At 45.5% G+C, this 24,249-nt stretch overlaps 1 protein-coding gene across 1 annotated transcript; it reads right to left on the bottom strand.

Moving 5' to 3' along the window:
• Window positions 1-1,222: 1,222 nt before the first annotated feature.
• FYB2 (FYN binding protein 2) lies at window positions 1,223-21,091 on the bottom strand. The gene is made up of 20 exons (XM_032192223.1): window positions 21,062-21,091; window positions 18,999-19,698; window positions 17,846-18,040; window positions 16,776-16,809; window positions 14,349-14,437; window positions 13,538-13,566; window positions 12,262-12,293; window positions 11,275-11,359; window positions 10,778-10,931; window positions 8,916-9,033; window positions 8,767-8,810; window positions 8,396-8,459; window positions 6,331-6,411; window positions 5,288-5,316; window positions 4,625-4,685; window positions 3,971-4,063; window positions 2,303-2,387; window positions 1,850-2,006; window positions 1,663-1,696; window positions 1,223-1,232 (listed from the first exon to the last, which is right to left on the bottom strand). The coding sequence occupies exons 1-20, from the start codon at window positions 21,089-21,091 to the stop codon at window positions 1,223-1,225; spliced, it is 2,124 nt and encodes a 707-aa protein (XP_032048114.1).
• Window positions 21,092-24,249: the final 3,158 nt, after the last annotated feature.

Raw genomic sequence — 24,249 nt, 5'->3', positions numbered from 1 at the left:
CCCCAGCTCTCCATCTCTGCTAGAGAAGTCTAAATATTTGGGCTGGCAAGCCTGCAGAGCTGCGCATGCTTGAAGGGGGTTGGGGTTTTATTTTGTTGGTCTTTTTTTTTTTCCAGGGTGGATGCTGGCCAACACACTTAATAGTAACCACATGGTAAAATAAATAAGAATGCCTGTATAGACTTTAAAGTAAACGTTAAATATTTGCTCTGTTTTTCTGATCTTTTCGATGCCAGTTTTCAAATGGCCCTGTGGCAAACAGTGTTTTTATTTTGCTGTGTTTTCATAAGCCTGGAACATTTAATAATTTCTAATTAAGCCATCTACATTTTTAGGATTATTTATGAGCGCACTGATACAGCGCTGGGGAGGGGTGGGGGCTGCACAGCAATAGTCAAGTTTGTTTCTGCCAGACCCGGGAACACAAAATCAGAGTCCACATTTTTTGTGTGTTGAAAAGGTATCCAGCCACTGGATATGCTAAGGAGAAGCCAGTGGCAATTTATATTTCTCCTCCTACTTTTAGGAGCATTTTTCTTAAAATAAGCACTCAGCTCTCCCAGCCTCACAGCCCAAACACAGGGACAACTGTTGGGTAAGTACCTGCTGCTAAGCAGTGGGGGAAGCCAAAAGGCAGCCTTTACATATCTTGGATGCCTGAGTTAGCTTGCAAAAATAAAGTAAATTTTTACTGAAAGCTTTATTTACTTTTTAAAATGTATGTATTTTTTATTATTTGAAAGGAATGAGTCAACTTTTCCACTGTTTTATATACTGAACCTAGCAAGAATGCAGTAAATACTTGTCCCAATACTTCTATCAAGATCAAAAATTTATATGATTTGATTTTTAGAGGAACAAATCTTTATGGAAACCTTGCAATTCCAGCCCCTAAGATGGACAGTAGTGAATGGATGTGGAGTAATTACATTTCTGTTTTCTGCATAAGATTTTTTCATGCCAATACAGAAATGTAAGCCACTTCAGAACTGAACAAGGAGGTACTCCAGAAAGTAAGAAACCCTGAAAATAGCTAAAGTTCAGAGAAGTCAGTGAATTCATTCAAAATAGACAAAAAATGAAAAAGTCTCTTGCATGTTTATAAGTGTAAAAAAACCAAACAACTTTATTTACATGTGTATCAGGTCTGTACCGTTGACAAATGTGGGCTCTCACAGGCCCATGAAGCTCAGAAGGGCGCTGCAGGGATGCTCCTGGGAGGTTAGTAGTGCCTGTCAAAGAAGAGAATTTCACAGCAACAGACACATTGGCAATAGGAGGTTCATTTGTAGCAATTACAATGGGGCATGCAAAGAAATACTGTCGCAGTAGGGGTTTTAAGGATGTGTTTTGGAAGGGCAATGCACACAGAGTGGGCCTAGTTTGAAGCAGATATGAATTAATAAGGCATAGCTGAAGGCAGTCAAGAATCTCCAGTTTATACAGCTCATGACTGGACAAGCATTTTTTTTTTTTTCTAGCTGCATTTGGACTGGAAACCTGGGTAACTAATAGCAGACTCAAACAAGAAATATTTAATAGTGTCTGTTCACATTAGCCATCCCTTGGCTTTGGAAGTTTAAAGCACGATTCTCTAGATCTCAAATATCCACATAGAGGGAGAAGAAAACATGCATCACAATAAATAAAACCCAAATTTACCTGAAGTTTAAATGCTCCACTAGAACATACCCATCTGAGAAAAGGGAAAAAAAAATAAGTAAATCAGTAAACTCCTGAGCAAATACTATGGCTATGCACAAAGCACATAATATTTGATGAGCCAATTTGCTCCTTAAAACTAGATTGAAAGATGACCCCTCATACTAGAAAGTTTCTGCAAACTTACATCTGCCCTCCGAGTTGCGGCATATCACTGCATTGCCCTCCGTGACATCGATCACATCCAGCTGCTCGCCAGCTGTGAGCGGGAGATCAGCTCTCCTCTTACTGGGGACAGAGCACTCGGCAGTCGCGGTGTTGATGACACTGATCTCCTTGTCGTACTGCAGGAAGGAAATGAAAACACACATCGTCCTACAAGTGTGTGTGATGTCTTCAAGGGCAGCGGGGAGAGAGGGAGGGAACAGGTTGTGAGGCTTTGTTTGGGGCTGGAGAGGGGGGGAAAGCCCAACAACATCCCTGATGGAGATGTTGGATGAGGGGAGAACACAGCAGACCAGGTGGATTTATCTCCCAGCATAGCTAAGAACCAAAAACTTCTCACTGTACAACTCTTAAACATGACACATATCTGCTTTCCTCCTATGGCACAGATACAGCTCCAAAAAATCTCACATACCAGAAACATTTCTCTAAAAATCTTCTCTTCTTTTTCCATCGTCTTGATTTTTTCTGCACTGTTCTTCCTGATTTTGAGGATACTTCTGCATCAAGAGAAATATACATTCTGAGCATCATTTTGGTGTCCTCTGGCACTGGGAGACAGCAGGAAATGCAACCCAGAGCCTTGCTCCAGGTTTGTCTGCAATGAACTCTATCAAGACCGAAGCACACCATTCATTCTGCTATTTTATTTAACAGATGAATATGCAACTCAAATTTATTGGTGAGCATAACTTGAGCCATTTGGTATCTCCATTTGGAACAAGTGTTCTCGCTGTAAACGGCAGGAGAACAAATAAGCACTTTATCAAGGGTTTCAAATCAATCATGGTTTTGTAGAAGACAGTTGACTTTTCCCCCAGCAATTTATCTCCTGTTTTAATTTATGTTCAAACAAAAACGGTCCCCAGGTAATTTTTATCATGAGCCGTTAATGAAAGAAGGGCTCAACACAGCCTTGCAGGTTTGTGTTGCCTTTTTAGCACATGGAGGAGAATGTCACCAAAACAGAAGTTTATATGGCACTATAAAATGAAAAACAAGCTCTTACAACCAAGTTAAGGGGAGTAAGGGCCATGGATATGGAGATGCCACTCTTTCTGGTTTATATGTGGGGTTACAGTTGTGACATTCATTTCAGGGGAAAAAAAAAACACACAACACTTGCAATAAATTATTCACACTTGGCTAACTTTCATGCTTTTAATTTTAAGAGGAAGGGGAAACAAGAGCTGAAATTAGGGACTTCTAAACTGTTAAGAAATTTGTCATTGGCAGACTCCACTCACAGGAGCTGTGCTCTCTAAGGAGCAGATGAAATCACATCAGTTTCCTGATATTCCCTACAATTATGCACATGACTTCGCACAACACAACAAGCAGTGTTTTAGCAACCCCATGCAGGAACTCTGTGGTAGGAACCCAGAAAGTATATCACTGATTGCCATTTGTTTGAAGTCACAGGGTCTGGGCCATGGAAAGCTCATTGCAGCTCACATTTTTCTGATCTGAAAGGGAAATGAAATTGCCTGCTTCCATGCAAGGTTTTGCAGCACTGGTAACGAAGTTTTACCTTCAATTTTACGTGCACAAATGGTACAGCAAGAGGCAATGTTATAAACATTGATGGGGAAGAAAAAATAAATAAAAATCAATACTTTAAATAAGGGCAAGGGGAACACACAGGATACTGTGTATGGGTCTTCAAAAACAATGTTCTTGCCAAAACAGCAACAGCTGATCTATGGAGATGAAATATTTAATCAAGGCATGATGAGAGAAGGAATGGGGCTGAGCACGGCAGAAAAGCAGCCCAATGCATAGCAAGGAACACCTTTTTGTCTCAGCGAAGCAGGAAGAACACATACACAGTCAGTATGAGACCCTCAAGGTATCCCCTACTTGTACACAACTCTGATCCAAGAATTTGTTTTGCCTTCAAAATACTTTCCGTAAAGTTTCCAAAAGCTGGGTTCAAAGGAAAAGGACCCTGGAGCAGCAGCCAAACACCAATGTTTGCTTAAGCAAGGGCATCCTGCTCCTTCAAGTGACTTGAGAACCGCATCACGACACACCCCATACAAAGTCAGACAACACAGGAAAAACACTTAATGCAAGTAAAGACCTGTCCACGTCGTCGCTGCTTTTCCTTCGGTCCTTCTCATCTCTTGACATCAGGAATTTTGGCATCCAGGTTTTGTACTTGTCGTCCTTCTCTCTGAGAGGAGGGAGGAGAAAGAGCCACACAAATTGAGGTTTTGCAGCAGGACACATCCCCTCCCCAAACCTGAGTTGGTACAAAGCTGTGATTTTTCCCTCTCTGCCTCCCCCCGCATCTCCCACCCAGATGCAAGCATGTGCTGCGCTTTGTACCAGCACACGCTGCCGCTGTGATCATCTGGCAGCCAGGCACCAAGACATGCTGTTCCTATTAAAAGTAATTTTTCTGACAAGGAGCTTGCCAGGACCGCACTGATTATCGGCTCTGGGAGCTGGGCTTTTCCTTCCTTAGGAAAACTATCTGAGTTTTGCTGCACGGCAGCGAGCAGCTCTCCCCTTTTCACATCTTTGGCACTAACTACGTCACGTCAAAGGAACATTTTGGGGGATGTTTCTTGCCAAATTAAACACACAAGCAGAGTGCATCTGGACTGTGTCCAGAGGAGTGGGTCCTGCCCAGCTCATGACCCTTGGTGCCTCGCAGCCCGGCAGGGTCCCCAGTCTCACACCAAGGGCCCCATCTACTAGTCCATCCCCTGAAGAAGGCCCTGCTCCTCACCTGGGGTCTCTCTGTCCCGCCTCAACATCGTCATACACCATATCCTCCTGGGAGACATTTGCTGGAACCCAAATGCAGCAGAGACAATTGAAAAAGGTCATTCCAAGTCTGGCACTCAGCACAGTTTATTGCAGAAGAGGATGGGGATGCTGTAAGCCACTCAACCCAAAGGGGCCAAGGCAAGGCGAAAGGAAGAGCCTCACAGCTCCAGAAGATGGCCAAAACTCCAGCACAAGGCAAGATGCTGGGGTCTGCCAGATGTGTTTGTGGGCAGTTTTCTTTCCCAAGGACACGGGGAGTTCACTCTGGCACCCTCGCATGGTGGGAACAGTTGGTGTGCCCATCCCAATTACAGAAGGCACAACCCTGTCCCTCCAGCAGGCAGTTAATGCCTGATCAGCAATGAAGCTTTGCAGAGAGCCCACATTGCCTCCCAAGATATATCCAAATCCTCAGGATCTTTAAACAAAACTACCAAAAAATAAACAAAACCCCAAGTCTCAACTGCAGCATAAACCTATATTAAGCCTTCAAATTAACACTGCCACATTACACATTGTGCCCATCTGAAAATCTTGTAGAGTTGATTCTCCATTGTGCAATACATTTTCCTCTTCATGCATGCACAAATTCCCAAGAGCCAGATACATGAAAGATGCTTACCTAAATTTGGTACCGAAATGGAAAACAATCTGAGGAGAGAAAGATGCTTTTAGAAGCAGGCTTTCACATCAGCATCACCAAAAAAGCCATGAGCAGTAACAAGCCAGTGGCATGCCATATTTGCTGCTGAGGCAATGCAGGGCAGCTCTGGATGCATGGCATCCCTGACAGCAAAAGCTTTTGCCAAAATGCCATCCCTTGCTAATTAGTCATCTCTACCCTCTGGTAGCAACAAGAGCCGTGTGTTCAAAAAACATGTTGTGAAAGGTCTACAGTGCATCCAGAGAGCACCCTTCCTCAGATAAAAGAGGAAATGAAGAGAAAATAACCTGGAATTTCCAAAATAATAAGAAAAAGTAACTTTTTTCAGTCTTGGCCCTACATCATGCACAAGGTGAGGCACACTCTGGCAGAGGTGAAGGACAGGCTCTACAAGCAGCCACTGTACACCTGGGGAAAAGCTGAAGGAGTTTTTCCATGGACATTTAACCAGGGTTTTAAATACTCAAATAAGAATGCCTGAAAATGTATGTTCCTACAGGAAGTTATACAATATTCTCTCTTCTTTTTGCTGCTCCCTTGTTAGACTACAGACTCAACAGTAAACCTAAACAGCAGATGCTGTTGCCAGCTTGACGACAACTGGTATTTGGAAGAAAACACTCGATCCTGAGGAGCCACATCAACAAGCCTTTGGCTAACAGGTCCAGGCAGCAGGTATCGTGTTTCTGCATTCCCTTGAGCAGCTGCAACATGCTGAGGTATTGGAAAGGTACAGAGGGCAGCAGAAAACCTTAGAAAACTTGGATGCTGCTCTAGGACCAGTTCCTCCAGATTGCTGATGCCAAAGAAGCTGCACAGATAGGCCACTGTCCACATCTGCCATAACAGCTCCTAGTGAGTTGGCAAAAGCACTCTGAGTGTTGTTTTTCAGGTAAAGATGTACTCACTCCTTACTTCTAGTCCTCCTGATCTCAGACTGTTGCAGATACAGCTGCTCAGGTTTAGAGGGGGAAAGGGCTGGACAATCAATGTTTCCTTACCTTAAGTTTTCCTTAAACCTGGTATTCAGTTTCAATTTTTCTATTTTAAAGAGGTTTCCAAATCTCTTTTGTCTTTCCAATCTGCCCAAAACAGAAAAGATTTTAAATTAGAGAGTCGCTAGGCACTGAAGTATATGAGGTGCAGTATTCAGAGCCCCTGAGATCCCAAAGCATGTAGAGGAGAGTCAGCAGACCTTAAGCCTCACTTCAGCAATATCGTTTAAGCTTATCGTTATCCTTAATAGCATCATGTGGATGAATGATGGTTTCAATGAGATAGTCAAAGATGCAGTGAAAGGTGACTAATTATAAAGTCCAAGCTCAAATCTTTTGCCTAGCTTTAAACTTTCGTGTTAACTGCAGTTAAAATACAAAAGGGGCAAAGTCTCTCCCTGTCCTTCCCTGACCGAGCAGCTGCAGACTGATCCAGATGCATTTGGAGTAAAAACTCCTGATGAAAGGGACAACAATTCCCCAGCGGCACACAACGCACATTAAAGGAGGACATCCAAAAGATTGGTCTGTGCCACCCTTCATCACACATTTCTGTCATGTACGCCCTTCAGAAAGGCGTTCCACTGCACACACACACCTCTCTGGAGCTTAAGAGAGGCCGCAAAGCTACAGTGATTTTCTATTACTCTATCTGCAGAGAACCAAGATCCTCACATGGGGGATATTACCCATGCGCAAGTGCTATTAAAAATACCTCATGTATGTGTTAGCATAGCTAGCCCTGCATGGGGGAACGATAGAAAGGTTTTGTAGAGTGCTTTGGGGGTTAAGATACTGAGCTCTGAACCCCCTGAATTTGGTCACAGCCCCAGCTCTGATGAATAATTCATTTGCAACAATTCTTTACATAGTTCCAGCAAGATGCTCTGCTCCTCCATTTTCCCATGAATTAGAAGAGTTTAATTTCTGCTACTGTTGCACACCTATGTACACAGAGGTGCAGGACAGGCATGGGGAAGGAGCAAAGCTGGAGTTGGAGCTCCCTGCAGGCAGTCCAGGGATGGGATGCAGACACCAGCACATCTGGCTGGAGACACTTGTGCACCTCCACCACACAACTCCCGTGGACAATCAGCAGAGAAATGATGCTATCACCTCTAAATAACTGCCCAGTTATTTATAAACTCCAGGGTTTCAAGTTTGCTCTACTTTTTTTCCCCCCTCTCTGAGAGGAGCAGGCTTTAGATGCATGCCTAAGCCAGACTTGAATCCAGATGCACGCCAGTATGAGTCCCACATCCATAAGGGAAAAGCAGATGTACAGAAACACCTTATTATTCCTCCCACACTGCTCCTTAGAAGAGAGCCACCAGATGCACTCGAAGTAATTGTGTGCAGCATCCGCAGCCCATATGCCGTTCCCAAAGGCTGTCTCTATTTCTTACAAAGGGATGCAGGAAATCTGCAAGGGCAGGGAACCATACAAAACTAATAAGTAAAAACACAACTAACTTCAAATTTCACCATTTGGGAAGCTCAGGCAGTGTGTAAACCTGAGGCTGCAAAACTCATTGCTTTTATAACACAGCCTCTGGAAGCAAACATCATGAGAAGCCCTGTAAAAAAAGAGCAGGCTGCAAGTAACTTGGAGCATGTCAGCTGCAGGCTTTAGCTCACAGCCTGGACTCCTTTCAGCTTTCCAACTCTCTGTGATCTGAAATGTCAGCATTTTGTCCCTTTTTATGGGGACAGTGTCCCCATTTGTCCCTTGGGCATACGAAGAGGTGCCATTTCTCAGCTACAGCTGAACCAGGCTTTTGCCCGAGAGGGGAGCAAGACTTTGCGCTAGCAGGGGTCCGTAAGGGGAGCACTTCCAGTGGATGGAGAATGCTGCAGGCTCTCATAGAAAGGCCTTGCTGCTAAGGGAGTTAATTTTGTTGACTGGTTTTTGTTCCCTAAGTGTCAGCCAAAGGGGAAAGACAGAGGAAGGGGGGCAGAAACCCACACATACAACAACTTTCCTGGAGTTGCATTAGAAAAACAAGGCTTGCAGCCAGTACCTGGCATGTGAGATCAAGTTTGAAATACAGGCTAATAAATTGCAACTTACTCCTCTTTTGCTGGATTATCACCCCCGATCTCAACATCTTCATATGTTTCTTCGCAGTTGCTTCCTGAAACTTAAAACCAAGGCATGCCATTATCACAAACCACGTTCAGTAGCAATGAGGTGAGTTTTGCTGGACAAATTGCATCCAGGCCGTTACATATTACCCTAACAGAGGCTTCAAAGTTGCTCAAATGAATTCCATGCTAGACACGTGTATTGCTCCCCACTGCTTTTAATGGGAATTGAGAGCAATCGGGCCCGAGGAGACACTATAGATGTTGAAAGTTAAATGAAGGTATTCACGTCATCTACCAGGCACCAGCCCAAATTAAAAGCAGCCCTGCTTGAGCTACCCCATGTGCTGCACTTACTGCTGCCTGAAGCAGATGGACTCGAGACATCTGATGCATGGCTGCTAGAAGACAAGACAGAAATATTACTTGGGGGTTTGCTGCAGCCTATTTTATCAAAGACATTTCATTTCAGCCATTGCAATGAGCCCCTCCCTGTCCATACTCACAGTCTATCCTGCAGTCCTTCAACATCATCGTACACATCCTCTGGTGTCAGCAGAGTATTTTGGCTCAAAGCTGTTTCTTCTTCACCTGGTCTTGGAGCACCAACATACATGTAGCGTGCTGGAAACAAGAAAGGATTTTTTGCTTTGGGAGCTTCTCTCAGCAACTTCTCTCAAGGCAAGGACAGCTGTTGAGGATGGCAGTTGGAGTCCAGAAAAGTCTCTTTTCTGAGCTACTTTCAGAAGAACTTTAAAATAGTGTAAGTTTTAAGACTTTAAAAAAAAAAAATAACCTCAAGTTTTGAAATATTTTATGTTTTAAAAAAAATAAATTAAATATCCATCAGTATTCTCAGTTGTAGCAGCTTTGAGCCAATTCCTCCTCAGCTGAAAACTTCCCAAGGGACTATTCACAGATGTTTGCAGGTGTGGTTAAAGGGAAGGCTTAGCATGGCTTCTAGAGCTGCTTAGACCCAAATAATGGGCCAGTCCATCAGGAATCCACCTGTAAATCAACATGTTGGAAAGGAGACGAGGAGGGAGAGCCTCCCAGAAGTGTTTTCCACCAGTGGATGGAAACAAAGCATGAGAGCTGCACCTCACGAGGTTAGAAACTGATAGTTATCAGAGGACTCTGTTCAGTGGCAATATTAAATGCTTAATGAATTTAAAAGAAGTGTTGGAATAATATATTTAGAAGAAATGCAGCCACACAAATCAAAACAGATACTATTCCTAAATGAACACAGGTCCATACCTGTGTCTGGCTCTCACCAGAAGCATGTACCACCACAACATGCTCTAGCTAACAACAGAAATTTCTGCAAAACATTCAGGCCCCAGAGAGCAATTCTCCTTGAGAAGAAGAATGGGGGCTTGAGGGAACATCAGTTCTCAAATCAGCCCCTCTGGTGGAGCAGGAGGCCCACCATGAGTACTTCTAAAAAAAATAAAATAAAATAAAATAAATTAAAAATCCCACGAGAATTTGCCTCCAGCCATCCAACGGTCAAGCAAACCAGAAACACCGCTTACAAAAACAGACACCAACCGAACCGGAAAATGACTATGAAGTAATTCAAAATTAAAAAGAAACAAATCCCCAGAACCACACCAATAACAACCATAGCCAATTTGCACTTTCTCCATCACACCCCTGTTCTGTCCACAGTGCCCAGCAGAGCTGCATTTCTCTCCTGCACCTCTGAAATCCTGCCACAAAACACTAATGGCTTGCAGGGGCAGGGTCAAGGCATAGCAAAACACAGCTCACGCACGCTTACACCCGAAGCAAAGGTAGCATTTACAGAGGAGACATGGCTGGGTATAACTGCAGCTCAGGTGCACGTCACCAGCTCTGGATGCTGTCTCAGAGCACCTTGAGAGGAGGATCCCAAGGTCAGATGCCATAACCATACAAGAAGACTCACTGGAGCCACTGAGAGGATAGAGCAAGGAATTGTCGTCCATCTTAATAGGAGACAGAGGGAGACGCCAGGCTCTCATCCTGCTCACGTGTGTTTCTACCACAAGCCCTGGCCAAACCCTTTTCTGAGACTCAATAAATTATTTGGAGCAGAGGAGATGGATTTCAGCTCTCTCGGATAAGGGCAATCTGCTAGAAAAACAAACACCTCGGTTTGAGTTATGCAGATGGTTAACCAACTTAGGAAGCTATTTGCAAAGCCAAAATAAATGATTCAGACCAGAGTATAAATGTGCATGCAACCTTTTGCCCTGGTTTAACTAAATTGGTTCAAGAGTTCCATCCAAATTTAATGTCTTTTCCCATATGGAAGAGACATTTGGGCAACAGATGGGACTGAGGATTGAGGAAACACTCAACAGCCAAATGAGATACTCACGGGGCTCTGCTCTGTCTTTTGCCAGCCCCTGTGGGGTAGGATGCTTTGCAGGCTGGGTACTGGTCACATCTTGCTTCACATGCAGAGCCTTTATCCCACCTCTACCATCTTCCCTGGTTTGGCTGCTGAGAGATACGTATTCGTTTCCACCTGCCTGAGATCAGACATCTGGTTCAGTGGATACAGCCTTCAGAAACAGCTTTCTGATATAAGTTAATATATAAGAATATAAGTTATCCTTCTGTGGACTTAGAAGGGTTTCACACCTATTTTCCATCAGGGATTTCTGGTAGATGTACATGCTGCTTGGCAGCATTACAGGTCTTTTAGACAGTGCCAGTTGGGCAATGGACAAACAAAGGAGAAGACAAAAAAAAAAAAACAAACACAGGTGATTAAAGAATCAAATATTTCAAGTGTTTCATGAACAAAAGGATGGTAGGAGGAGAAGAAATAACCTTCAGTAGCTATTAAAATCAGTCTTAAGGATATGATACCTTGAGTATTTTCTTTAGTTCCTGTTTCACTCTTTCAAGATTTGGTTTCTCCTCTTTTTCATCTTCTATGGTATCTCTCCAAGGACTGAAAATTTCAGAAATGAAAGGGATCTCAGAAAAGAGACACTGAAGTAAAGTCACCAACAAACATGTTGCTTTATGACTGTGCCACAATAAGCAGCTCATTTTCCCTTTGAATGGGGTAGGTGCCATAAAAAAAACACTGGTACTGTCAGGGCAAATTCAAGATCTAAAGGCCACTGGTTACTTGGAAAACAAAAACAAGCTAAGATGACTGTTTTCTAGTAACGTCAATGGAGTAGCTAGATCCACTTGCCAGAGGTGGTACCTGGCTCATGGGACTTGCCCCTTGCTATATTATTTTGCAATTTAGGGAAGGAGATACAGCAACAGAGGCAGCAATGATACTTTTTTTTCCACAGCATCATATTTCCCAAAGAAGTGATACCATTTTATCATGTGTTTCTTTAACTCCCACAAAAAACAAACAAACAAAAAAACAACAACAACAAAACACTTCAGCTAATGACAGTAATTAAACACTGCCAGGAGTTTGAAATGTGCCATTTACAGGGTGAAATTTGGTGTGGACCTTGCCTTACCACACAGCTTTGGAGCTGGAACTTCCCAGTCTGGAGCTGGGCTTCCCAGTCTGAGAACTCAATGCCTCTCCTTTCTTACACTGAAAGAGTTCCAGTTTCAGTAAGAAAACAAGATTTGTGTGTGTGTGTGTGTGTGTGTGTGTGTGTGTGTCAGTGGAAAGAGACAACCCCCTCAACCAACTCTTTATAATGAAACAAGCTGAGAAATCTTGAGTGCTGATGCAGAAGGGCTTGATCTTCTACATTGTCCTGGTCATGAAATGTATGAAATTTCATTCTATTTCCTGAGCGTTGCAATATCGTAACCCTAACCTAGGTTAGCTGTGGGGTTAGAAGCAGCCTGGGAGAATGGAAAGGAAATTACCTGGATTTGCCAAAGGGAAGAGTCTTCTGTTTCTAGAATAAAGAAGAGGAAAGCTTTTAGGCACTCTGCTTTTTGCAGCAGTCAAACTTTTATGCAAGACCTCAACTGTCAGCTAGTATTTAAAGAAATATTTCTTTAGAGAACCCAGAAGCATTTCACGTTTGGAATAGTCATCATACAAGGATGTTTCCTCTGCTTGCAGGACAGGGGATACACATATTGACAAACTATATAGAAATAAAATAACAGTGCAAGGGATCAGGCCAATGAAGCTACTGGTCAGAAAAACAGCAATTACAGGCTGGAGAGCTTACAGCAAAGGAGGAATGTTTTTTTATTACTTAAAGATTTTCCAACCTTCCATAAAATAAGACTACAGATGAGCCAGAGAACCTCTCTGCAAATCATGCACAGAGAAGTGCATTTGGAAGCCTATGCTGTTTCCTGGACAATTTTGATTGCTTTGCAAGTCAGTATTTGAAAGTGGAGTTTGACCTTTTCTAAAATGCAGTTTTCCCTCTTCTAACAGAGTCAGAACTGACACCCAGTCATTCCCTGCCATGAGGGGACTTGCTCTCTCAGCCCAGTTACCCACCATGCGCCACAGACTCTGCTGTGCAGCCACTCTGGGCTTCCCTGGGGACACCTGTAGCAATCCCTTCCAGGCACCACCCTATAGGATGCCTCCCCTGACAAGGTGAGCTGCCACCGGTTTTGTAGCCAGGGTACAATGAGAAGTGTTGGGTCATAGCAGCAGGGATCCCTGCAGCAGAGGACAAGAACCCGTATGGTCATTCCCACAAACCTTGCCCTCACTTATGAGCCAAAGCTCAGAGAACACTGCTGTGACAAAGAAGTTACTTCACTTTTGCTTTTATGCCTTCAAAGAGGGATTACCAGCACCACCTTGCCTTTGGCAGGAATTTCCAGAGCAATTCAGTGGATTTTGCCTTCAAGAATTTATGATCTTGATGCTGGTGCTTGACACTTACTTGGTCTCCTACCAATGTCCAGATGGTGTTACCACTTCCTTACATGTTTGAAGAGGAAGTCAAGGGAATTGACTCTCACCTCGACTGTATTTGGAAACCTCATTAATCTTCATGTCCCCTCTGCATTTTCTTATTTATTCTTTGAGAGTCTTCACAGACAACAAACATACAGAAATACCCAGCATATAAGAAATATGAATATTAAAAGCTTCTAAGATAGGAAAACTCTGGATGTACAGTACAGCTGAACCTGAAAGGTCAAAACAGGCTGTGAAGAGACTTACCTTCTGTTCTTGAGGCTCTACCTTTGGTACTAGAAAAGATATTTGTGAACAGGTATTAGTTTTTAGTAAACATTAGATCACTGTACTTCAAGTTGCAACCCCCAAATTTAGCCCATATGCTCAACATCCAGGCACACATTCACCATGTTATACTGCCCAGGGTCCTTGAATTTGTTGTTTAGCACTGGTTTACGTTCTGAGCACTGCAGCATCAAGTCAGGCTGGCCACAATTTTCACAGTCTTTGGGGCAAACCCAAGAGGGTTTTGATGGGTCTCCCCAAGGAGGTTGTTTTGCTCCCATTCCAATGGGAGATTAAAACAAAAAAACAAGGCAAAAACTGATTTCACCTCCAAGTGGCAAATATTAAACAAACAAACAAACAAAACAAAACAACCACAGAGCACTGGCAACTCTGATAGAGAAAATTATACTCGAATGAAGTAGTGATGGAAGAGGAGGTGGAAGAGAGCCTTACACTGAAAGCCCTCATTGCCAAGACGATACTTAGGTCTACTTTACTCTCTTCTTCCCTTTTTCTTCCACATGATCAATGTCTGTTGAACTCTCCCCACTGCACTTTTACTGTAAGCAGCATCTCACCACCAAAATGCTGACTTATTTTCTGGTCAGTGCCCCAGAGTCCTTATACCCTGCCAGTGTGCAGAGAGACAATACAGGCAGTCATCTGTTCAGCCCAACCAACGTGCAACTGTTGTTTTTTTCAGCTGAAGAAGAGATAATATTGCCTTTTTTTAAAGGCTGTCCCAGACAACATGCGATTTCTTTAACAGTCTAGTCTTGCAAAGTACCTTCAATGACACACAAGGTTGTGGTGTCTCCAGACTGATTCGGGTACATCAGGGTTTCTTCACAATTATGCTGCTCTTCAAGTTGAGCACTGAGAGGATGAGAGAAAAGAGAGAAAAAGTGTTTTTCTGGCCTTTTTAGAAGTCTGAAAAAAAATAAAAATGTATTCATCTTAAGGACAAGAGCTTCAAGTGCTTTGATACCGAGCCTACAAGAAAGCAAAGTGAAATCAAGAATTCCTCAGAGGGAGAGGAGACCTGTGCACAATGCAGGGCTCAGCTGAGCCTCCCCGTGACCCCACACTGCCACTTGCTTTTCCTTTAGGAGATTCTGCTGCAGATACAGAGCTTGAAGCACATCAGGGGACTTTGTACTTGGATTATGGTCCTCTGCCTACTGTGATACCTCAAGGAGAAACGGAACAAAAAGCCCATGGAAATCTGAGTGCAACAATTTTCAAGCTTACTGCAACTACTTAAATAATAACAACAATCCCATTGCATTGTTCAGCAAGCTGTTTCTCACTTACAGAAACAGGCAGGAAAAAAAAAAAAAAAAAAAAAAAAAAAAAAGCAAAAACAGGTATCAAAGGGTACATACAAAGGTATGAAAAAGTGAGGGGCTCCATGCTGGCAGCATCCAGCCCCACACCACACAGCCTCAATATTTGGATTCCCACCCCAGACCCTCTCTCCTCAACCTCCTTTTTCCCTTTCTTCCTGCAGAAATTCAGATTAATGCCATTTGGGAACGGGTGCAGGGAGAAACACAAGTCCTCTCAGGCAAAGCTAGGTTCTTTCATACAAACAACTTAAAAAAATAACACAAAGAGAGTGGGGGAAAGAGCCTCTTCCAACCCCATCCACCTGTGAAACAGTAGGAGAAGGGAAGTTCGGCTCATTTGTTTGGGTGCCCATCGAGGCAATCCCCTGGGTGAGAGAGCATCAGGAAGATCTGTAGCAAGAACTGCACGGGATATCTGTTAACACCAAGTCTATAATAAACCTCAGGGAAGGATTGGTTTCCCTTTAATCATCCTGCTGCCACAACTGAGCTCCAGCAGAGGAAGAACCAGGTAGTCACTGCAAACTGCAGCAACAGGAACAAAGAGCTCAAGGTGCGTTTGGACAGCTGTGAAGTCAGAATGAGAAATGACAGCTAGAATTGGGCAGAAACTTGTGCTGACACCAAAGGACTTCCTGGTCAGGAAGAACCATGGCCTTTCACTTCCCCATTCCTGGGGTAAAATAACATCCTTGGTGCTTGGCTGGGCACCAGACCATGGTTGGTAAGCACCACAGTGCTCCACTGAACCTGAAACACAGCTGGGCAGGTGGATCCCTGCCTGTTTATCCCCAAACAAGGAGCTGGAGCCCAGGATTAGGTGCCCCAAGCAATAACACCAGGGGCTTTGAGGGACTGTTTTTTATTACAGTCCCTAAGAGCTGGTGAGGCTTCCAGCTCTGGGATTCAGGGAGGAAAATTTCTCCCATTATTTGCTGTTATGCAATTAATTCGTTTCCCCATTTACAACATGGTTAATATTTAACAAGTGACCTATTGTAAAGGCCATATCACAAGTATGAGAGAAAGATTGCTAATCTTGATGTAATGAACTACCGGGACAGCTTCCTTGTGGTGCATAACAGTTATTGGGCTGGTTATTTTTTGACCAGTTCTCCTTTGACAAGTAAAGGCTGAAAGTTAATCAAAACACAGGCCCGCCCTGGCAGGAACACCTCACAATGTGAGAAGCACAACTGTCTGTGTTGTTTGCTGCAAGAGCTCATTGTTTGGGCGCTGAAGGTATGTTAAGAATTTGGCTCCTTTTCCTTTAGTTCAGCCATTCTGTTTCCCATTTTCACAGTATGTTCGTGCATCCAACATATATATATATATATATATATACACACACATATATATATATACACACACACATATATATATATATATATATATATATATATATATATATACGTCCATAAACCTGTCAAAAACAGGTATATGAACACTTCCCTACAAACCAACATCTCTTTGGTACAGATCTGGGATCACCCTACGACCCCTCATGACAAATCAGAGGCATACCAGAAGAAGTCAGGATCACCTAGCACACCAAAACAATCGTGTCTGAGATTTTTTTGATCCATTTCATACATGGCCACACCAGAAGCTGAACTGACCGTCTCACATCTCCCAGTGAAGAGTTTCGGGTGGCCACCCCATAAAATTCTCACCTGGGCATCTGGAGGCAGCTGAAGCTGGAGGGCAGGGGCAGCACTGCCCTTGCTGCACAAACACACAGCGAGGCTGCTGCCAAAACCCCAACACCTGCCAGGGCTTTGTTTCTGCAACAGCTCTCAAAAGCATCACCTTGCCGAAAACCTCGGTGGGTGAGAGAGAGCAGGGTGCCCCCACCACATGCTCACCTTTCGGGGATCAGGTAATCCTCGTCTTCAGCAGCTGCACACAAACACACAGAGGATTAGCTTTTGGAGGCAAAAAAGCATCTGCAGGGACGGAGAGGTGCAATGGGGAGGCCTTTCCTCAAGGCAGCACACAGAGATGGGCATGAAATAGGATTGCCAGTGGATGTGGCTATGTTAATATGTCATTATTTCGTGTTTCCAGGCAACAGTCTCAGGCCTTCTAGAGATCAATAGTTGAGCAATATTGATAGGGCATGCAAGTGATGACATATAAATAACTAGTTTCCTCTGTGCCATTTACATGTTTAGAAAAGGCAGGCACATTAGGGAAGACTTCCAGTGAAAATCTCTCTGCCTGTGACTCCTGCTAAGCCCAGAGCAGAGCAACAAGCACAGGCTCAGTAAGCCAACAAGATTTTAGCTGAGCCCTTCTTAGAAATGCAGCTCCCTTTGAATTCAGTAAAAGTTGTGCCTACAGATCTGGCTGTAATTAAGCCCGTATCTATAAAGAAACAGCATTTAGCAGCTTAATAAGCAGGCCAAAATATTCTATTATGCAACATCAGTAGGGTTTTATTATGGGAAATTCAACTCTTGCGTTTCTTGATGTTGGAACGTTTAACGACGTTGCCCTCTGTTGTATTTAAAACATAAGGGGGGGGGATTAGCAGACTGGTTTCTACCGATTTTATTGTGCCTTCCCACAGCCGTGTGCTCCGGAGCGAAGGCATTTCGCATTGAAGCGGGGCGATAAAGATCAGCTCGCAGTGCTTTGCAGCTGGCCGTAAAACCGCAGCAGCTGCCGGCGCTCGCAATGGAGCTGCAGGAAGAAGGGAGGCAGGTTTCTGCACGGGGGATGGCGCCCAACAAGGAACACTAGATCCCTTCCCCAGATTAAGGGCAAAAAACATCTGCGTTGCCAATGATCAGCTCTTTCTAATATTTGAGGAGGATGCGAGAAATGAGCAACGACCCCTCATTTCCACACGTCTTATAGATGTCAATGAACTGTACTTTTTCATTCGTTTTCTGAAGGGCTGGTTTGGGGAGAAAGGCTAGAAATCTCTTACTTGTTTCATTTCCTCTGTGGACTGAAGGCATTGCACTTCGGAAAGAGCTGAGATCAACGTTCGGGGGTCTTGGGGGTTTTCTGGGGGCAGGACCCAGGGACGCAGCTGAAGGAAGAGGTTTCACTTTTGGTGGCTTGCTGCCCAGGCTGCTCAAGCTTGTTCCCACTCCCAGATGGCACAGGAGATGCTCCGGCTCTGCTCCAGGGAACCACAAACACAGGCACAATTACCCCTCCTTGCAGCACAAATCTGCCCAGCATCACTAGTTTCTACACAGTGATTTCTCACCATCACTGCTTCCCCCTGAGGTCAGCGTCCCCATAACACAGGCTCTTACCACACTACCAGAATGGAAAAGTGGAGAAAAATGCCACTTTTCAAGATTTTTACAAAGTTTGCCATGTCAGGGCCTCAACTCTCAACAGCTCCCTTCCTGTTGGTTATAAAACACTAGCCTAATTTTCTGTACCGATAACTCTTTAATCTGCCAGGATTTGGGACTGTGGCTGTTTTCTATACCCAGCCCAAGCGGGGAAGCTTTCCAGAGTAAATAAAGACTCAGCCTTGCAGTGCCCTGCTGCTCAGCATGATGCTGGCCAGGGGAACCTCACTGCATTCAGCTCCCCTTTCTGCAAGGAGAACACGCTCTCCTTGCTGACGTGTGACCTGCTGCAAAACTGAGAGCGTACAGAGACTTCAGGCTTAAACCACTTTTATTTGAACTAAACTACCTTTGCAAGAAATAAAAGCCTTTGTACGTCTCTGTGAAAACCAAACAGCAGGCTGTAGTCATGTTTACCTTGCAGTAGGCCAAGGCAAATGAAAATAAGATGCTCTCCTTTTCTCACACTTTACTCTACTCTCAGAAATTTGGCGATTTCTTAGAGTGGGGTTTTGAAAAATGCAGTGGAATCAGGGAACCCTCCCCTATCTCCAGGACCTTCAAGGAAGAACGGGAGCACTCCAACAAGCCAGTTAACATCACACTTTGAGGGGCCCAGCTTGCTCTTGCCTTCCTCTCCTACCTGTTGTGCTGTACCTTGCAGATTCAGAACACCTATATACGCTCACGTGCGTGTGTGTATATATATAAATAAATAAATAAATATATAAATATATAAAATGTATATAATAAGATTATAGCTTACTATACCTTTATGGCGTTCAGGTTGCAATGTGACTGTTGCAGTGCTCTCTGCAGCTCTCCCATCTCTCCTGGCAGCCTGGGGAGAAGTCAGCCCGAGGCCACGCAGAGCATCCTTCCTCTGGGATGAGGCAGGCTGGTTTCCATCTGGTTGCATCTTGCTGCTCTCCAGCACAGTGGGAGCATGCATCACCCTCTGCTCCGGGCGAGGGTTCACGTACAAGTTCATCGCCCGCTGGGCTGGGAGCTCTGTGCTTGCTTTCTCCCCACAGGATAAAGTGTTTTCCCACATCTGCAGGGCACGGTGGAAAGATTTGGAGAGCGGAGCATCCTCAGGGACCGGTCCTTGCTGGTCAGTGCAACAGGGCATTGGAGGCTTCTGAGAGCTGATCCTGGGGGAGCTCAGCCCTTTCTCCAAGACATTTCCTTTGCTCTCTTCCTTATGCTCCGTCGGCTCCGTGCGCTCCAGCTTGGCCCACCACGCGAGAGCAGAGGGCTGGGAGGCAGGATGGAGAAGTTCATCCTTGGGTTTGGGTACGAGCACTTCTCTCTTACTCACTGGCACGGGGCTGGACATGCCACTGCCTCCAGAGCCTGGTTTGGGTGCGATTTTGGGGGGAGGTTTCTGGCATGGCCGCACCAGCTTGTTGGCAAGGTTGGAGTCGTTCTGAAATTTTGCTCGGAGGGCTTTGAAATCAGTCACACCTTCCTGGGTGGGAGAAGAAAAGAGAGCAGAAAACATCTGCTTTTAGAGGCAATTTATGTGATTGTTTCAGAGAAAAGGAGGCTTCAGACTTGCTGTTGTTCCCACCCCATGGTGCAGAGGGCATGCAAACCATCCATGTGGCACACGAGAACAGCAAGAGCATCTCCTGGGCTGGGTGATGAACACTGGCTAAGACACTTGATTCCTCTCCCATACAGCCAAGGTTATATACAATTTTGATTAAAAATAAATATATAAATAAAAATCAGTAACACCACACTTTGAAAGGGAACATTTTGGAACATTTTGTTCATCCCTTTTTCCCCAGACATCTCGATGCCCCACTACAGAAAGAAGACCCCAGTTTTTGGCTGCAATGCTGCAGCTTAAACTCAGCCCCAAAATGAACTAAGGAGAAAATATGAAGAAAAATTTATGAGCTACTTAAGTCCTTGAACTGCTCTATAACTTTTTATATGCCATGATTACATTAGGTGCACTACTCTGGCAGTGTAGTTCAGTGCTGAGAACTGTAAGGCTTCACGAGAACCTGTCTAATGAGGAAATTGGAAAAAATTATCTGGGACAGAACTTCGTTATTCTGAAAAAAGCCCCAGCCTTAAGTGTTAAGGCAGAACAGATGAATAGCATACTGAGGTTTTATTGCATTTAATTGCACGATTTATTAAACACTGACAATTTCTCTTGAATAACCCCTTTCACTAACTTTATTACTTTCACAGGGTAGTGCATGATGTAAAGAGCCAGCCCTTGGGGGAGAGGTTTGAATTGCTCCAATTATATTTCATATTAGTGGTCAGCAGTGTGATGCCGTGTAAGCTGCCCAGACAGCCTAATCTAGCAGAGAGCCTACAGGGAGTGGGAATTTTCAGAAGCATACGGAGGATGAATCAGGTTTAAAACAAATCCCACGTGTCCCAGATCCCTCCAGCGATGCCAGACAGGAAATAAAGCAGCGCGGTGCCCTAATGCGATTGCACCAAGCTTTTGCACGTGCTGTAGCAACAGTTGAAGAGTTCAGCGCTGTTTACCTCTCCTTACTGATTTCCTTTTGCTTCTGCAACACGTAGTTCCCCGGAAGCACCCTTGGAGATAGAGAAAGCAAAAGAAGAAGTACCTGCGTGTCTCAGCGTGCCCAGCACCGCAAGCAAGGTGAAACAGGATTTTGGGCTGGGTACTTGCTGGGGCAGACAGGGCAGCCCCCTGGCTGGCACCTTGGATTGCACAGAGGTGGTTTCAAGGCTCCCTTTTTTCTCTTCAACTTGTTATTGCTCTCGCCTTGAAACGGCAGCTTCAAACCACTCGTGTAATTAATGTGAAGGTAATCTGTGCTTAACACACTCACAGGGACCTTCACCACAAGGGTTTTCCCCATTTTGCAGCCACCTGGGATATTTGTGGTGATGCCACAAGCCAGGAGGGACACAGACAGCCCAACCGGGTGCCCCAAACCTCCTGGCAGGGGCTGCAGGGATGCTCGGCATAAATCTCACCCCAAACCCGATGCCACCTCCCTCCCCACAAAGCTTGTGCTGAACTCAGCAAGGTCCTGTGCTGTGCAATGAGTTCTCCAGGTCTCAACAGGGCATTTTCCCCAGCTCTGCCTGTAGCCAGCTCAGGGAGATGAGCCCTGGAAGCCCCTCGCCCAGCTCAGGGCACACGTCAAGTCCTGTCCCCCCAGCCCAGGCTGCCGGGCACCCAGCCGTAAATCAGAGTGGTCAGCACAGTGGGGAGAAGCCACCCATAAATTTAAAGGATTGGAAAAAGCTCACAGCGTGCATTACAGCTACATCTGGCCAAATAATTCACCGGGAATAATAATGCACTTGGCAAAAGAGCATGCAAGATGAGAGAGGGAGAGAATAAAAAGGAAACAAACTTTTCCTGGCCGGAAAGCTACAAGCATTATGGAGTCAGGGGACAGCTAAACTTTCCATATTTTCTCCCTATAAATAAAGTGCTCTTCTAACATTAATATCATGCTAGGAAGCAGAATAAAGCTCAGCCTAGGGCTTCAGTATGGGCACCTTTCTGAGAGAGCAGCAGCTGGAGGTCTGTGCTGTTATAAGGGCTGACCAAACAGAGCCTGAACTCTCAGTACCTTTCTGCTTTTCTAGAAATAATCGACAGAGGGAGAGAAACCCTACTGAAGACGGGGACAGGAAGGACTACTCGCTCCCTTCCTGACGTGCCTCTGTTTTCCTCTCCTCTCTGGATCACCAAGGGAGTTCCCATGGGTGAATGTGTAACTGGCGCTGCCCTCTGCCCACACGTAGCCGCCGGCTACTCATTAACTCACCGGCTTCTTCTAAAAAAATTTAGGAAAATTAAAAATCCACCTCTATTTTTCAGTAAATTAAAAGGGAGCCACTGCCACTCATCTCAGATCGGTGGGGAAGAAGCCAGGCACCAGCAGCCCCTTGGTGCCTGCTTTGGGGCAGGGAAACATCCCCGTGTGGCTCCACAGAGAGCAGAACAGCTCTAGGAGCGTTTATCTCACCAGGAGGATAAGCTACTACCCGCAGCCCTGAGTATATAAATATGTGGAGGGGAGCCAAGCAGCAAGCATTTCATGCAGCTCAGCCCCTGCTGTAGCAGAAAGGAGCAGCCCGAGGGAGTTACCACGTCCATGGCTTCGCTCTTCAGCGCTGGCGTCACCCATCCAGCCCCACGGTGCCCTCCTGCCTCCTGCTCCGTCACCCTTCCTGCTGCCCGGCGAGGCGGAGCGAGCCCGAAACACACCTGGGCCACGGCTCTGCCCCCGGGGTGGGGAGAACCTCACCTGGGCTCAGCCCTTCCCTCCTGCTTATCTTATCAGCCCTCCAGCTGGAGGGAGGTTTTGCCTTTTTGCAAGCCAGGGATCGAACTGTCACAAGTCCTCTGCCTAGGTTTTGGTTTCGTTCCCACTGCTGGTGGAAAAGGCTCGCAGCCTGGCTGGAGGTGGGGAAGCACCACACACAGCCCCTAACCTTTAAAATACAAAGAGCCCCACTGACTCTTGCTGCTCATTGTGGTCTCCCTGCTGCGATGCCCATCCCACTGCATCCACCCAGCCTGAGCTGAAGAGCTCGCAGGGATTAAAGCAGGCATTTTCCCAGAGGGGAAATGTGTTTGCTTCATCCCTAGATAGCAGAGCCCAGCAAAAACTGTTGTCCTTGCTGAAATCTGTACTTGTTCCCTGGTGAAGCTGCTCCTCCTCTCAGTGAGCTTTTCCTTGATGTCCACAGGGCATGCCAGCTAAATATGAGCAAATAAGGCTTTTCATGGATGTTTTGGTCCTGGAGAAGAGCCTGAAAGGCTCTATCCAAACATTGATCCCGTGCTTTTGCAGAGCACATCTCCCAGGAAAAGCAAAGCTGCTGAGCTTGGCAGGAAGAGAACCACGGGAATTCCCCTTTCCCTCCATAACTGATCAGATTTATTTGGTCTTTCTTCTGTAGACCAGAGGGATGGCAGCAGCATCAAGCCCTAGCTGGGCAGTACTCAGAGGTGAGTTTCCTAAGCAATGATTGCCCCTGTCAGCCTGGCCCTACTCCCAGCTACCTCTCACATAGACCATCCCCAAGGATCTGCCTGGAAAAGAACCCCTGCAGCACCAGGAGGCCTTGTGGTTGCAGGAAAACATGCCTGTGATGTGTGGGACCTGCTGGCAGACCGTGTGTGTCCGGTGTCTCAGGCATCTGAAATTTCTTTCCAATGATTTGATGGTAATAGGGGTGATATGTGGCTTATGGATGGGCATTGCCTCTCTGCACGTGGGCATCAGGCCTTGTCCAACCACCCGTACCAACCCTGGGAGCAGGACTGGTGCTCTCATGACCCAGCCTGTCAGAGCCAAGCTTGCTGAGGGCTTGAAAAAAAATAATAAAATAAAATAAAAAAGGGGGAAAAATGAAAAAAAAATAAGAAAAAAAAAAAAAAAAAGAAGGAAAATAAAAGGCTTGGTCACTGGAGACATGACTCAAAGCCTAAGTCTCACTCCTGGCCACATGAAAAGCCCTGCTGCTGCGTGGTGGTCTCAGAGAAGAAAGAGGGGGTCCCGCCGAGCCGCGCGCCGGCAGGGAAGTCCCCCAAGCCCAGCCTGGAGTCGTGGCGTGACCAGAATGAATGGTGGCTTTGTGCACAGGGGCTGAGGAGGATTTACGAGCCGCCCAGTGCTATGAACGCAGGCCCTGAATTAAAGCAGTGTTGGAGAACAGGGAGGTTGTGACTTTGGAGCTGGGGTCCTACGGAAAGGGACAGGGCAGTATCCTCCTTGCGGGCCCTAAAAGAAATAAAGACAAGCCAAAGGTGTCTCTAAAACAAGCGTTTGGTGAGTGCTAGCCCTGGTGGGACCCCCGCTTGCCTCACCTCATTCGAAAGCAGCCCTGGGGCTGCCATAAATCGCACTGGGTCATAATAACTGTGGTGGAGCACAGGGCGGCCACGGTGCTGCACACATCAAGCAGTGCCCAGGGGGAGCCAGCTCTGCTCATCTCCTCCAGGCTGAGTCACCTAAAGGGCCACGAGGCACCACGAGCTTCCTTGGAGAAC

Source organism: Aythya fuligula, chromosome 8, assembly GCF_009819795.1.
Source record: "Aythya fuligula isolate bAytFul2 chromosome 8, bAytFul2.pri, whole genome shotgun sequence".
In the NCBI taxonomy this organism is placed as follows: Eukaryota; Metazoa; Chordata; class Aves; order Anseriformes; family Anatidae; genus Aythya; species Aythya fuligula.
This window is presented reverse-complemented; position numbering and strand designations above follow the sequence as displayed.

What these genes read in the sequence shown, in the direction of transcription:
- FYB2 (XM_032192223.1), bottom strand. Translation starts at nt 21,091, where the DNA reads ATGGGGAAAACCCTTGTGGTGAAGGTCCCT. An exon ending in CTTCCCTTTGGCAAATCCAG is followed by an intron (nt 11,360 to 12,261) that starts GTAATTTCCTTT and finishes TGAAATTTTCAG; the next exon opens with TCCTTGGAGAGATACCATAG. An exon ending in TCCATCTGCTTCAGGCAGCA is followed by an intron (nt 8,460 to 8,766) that starts GTAAGTGCAGCA and finishes TTTAAGTTTCAG; the next exon opens with GAAGCAACTGCGAAGAAACA.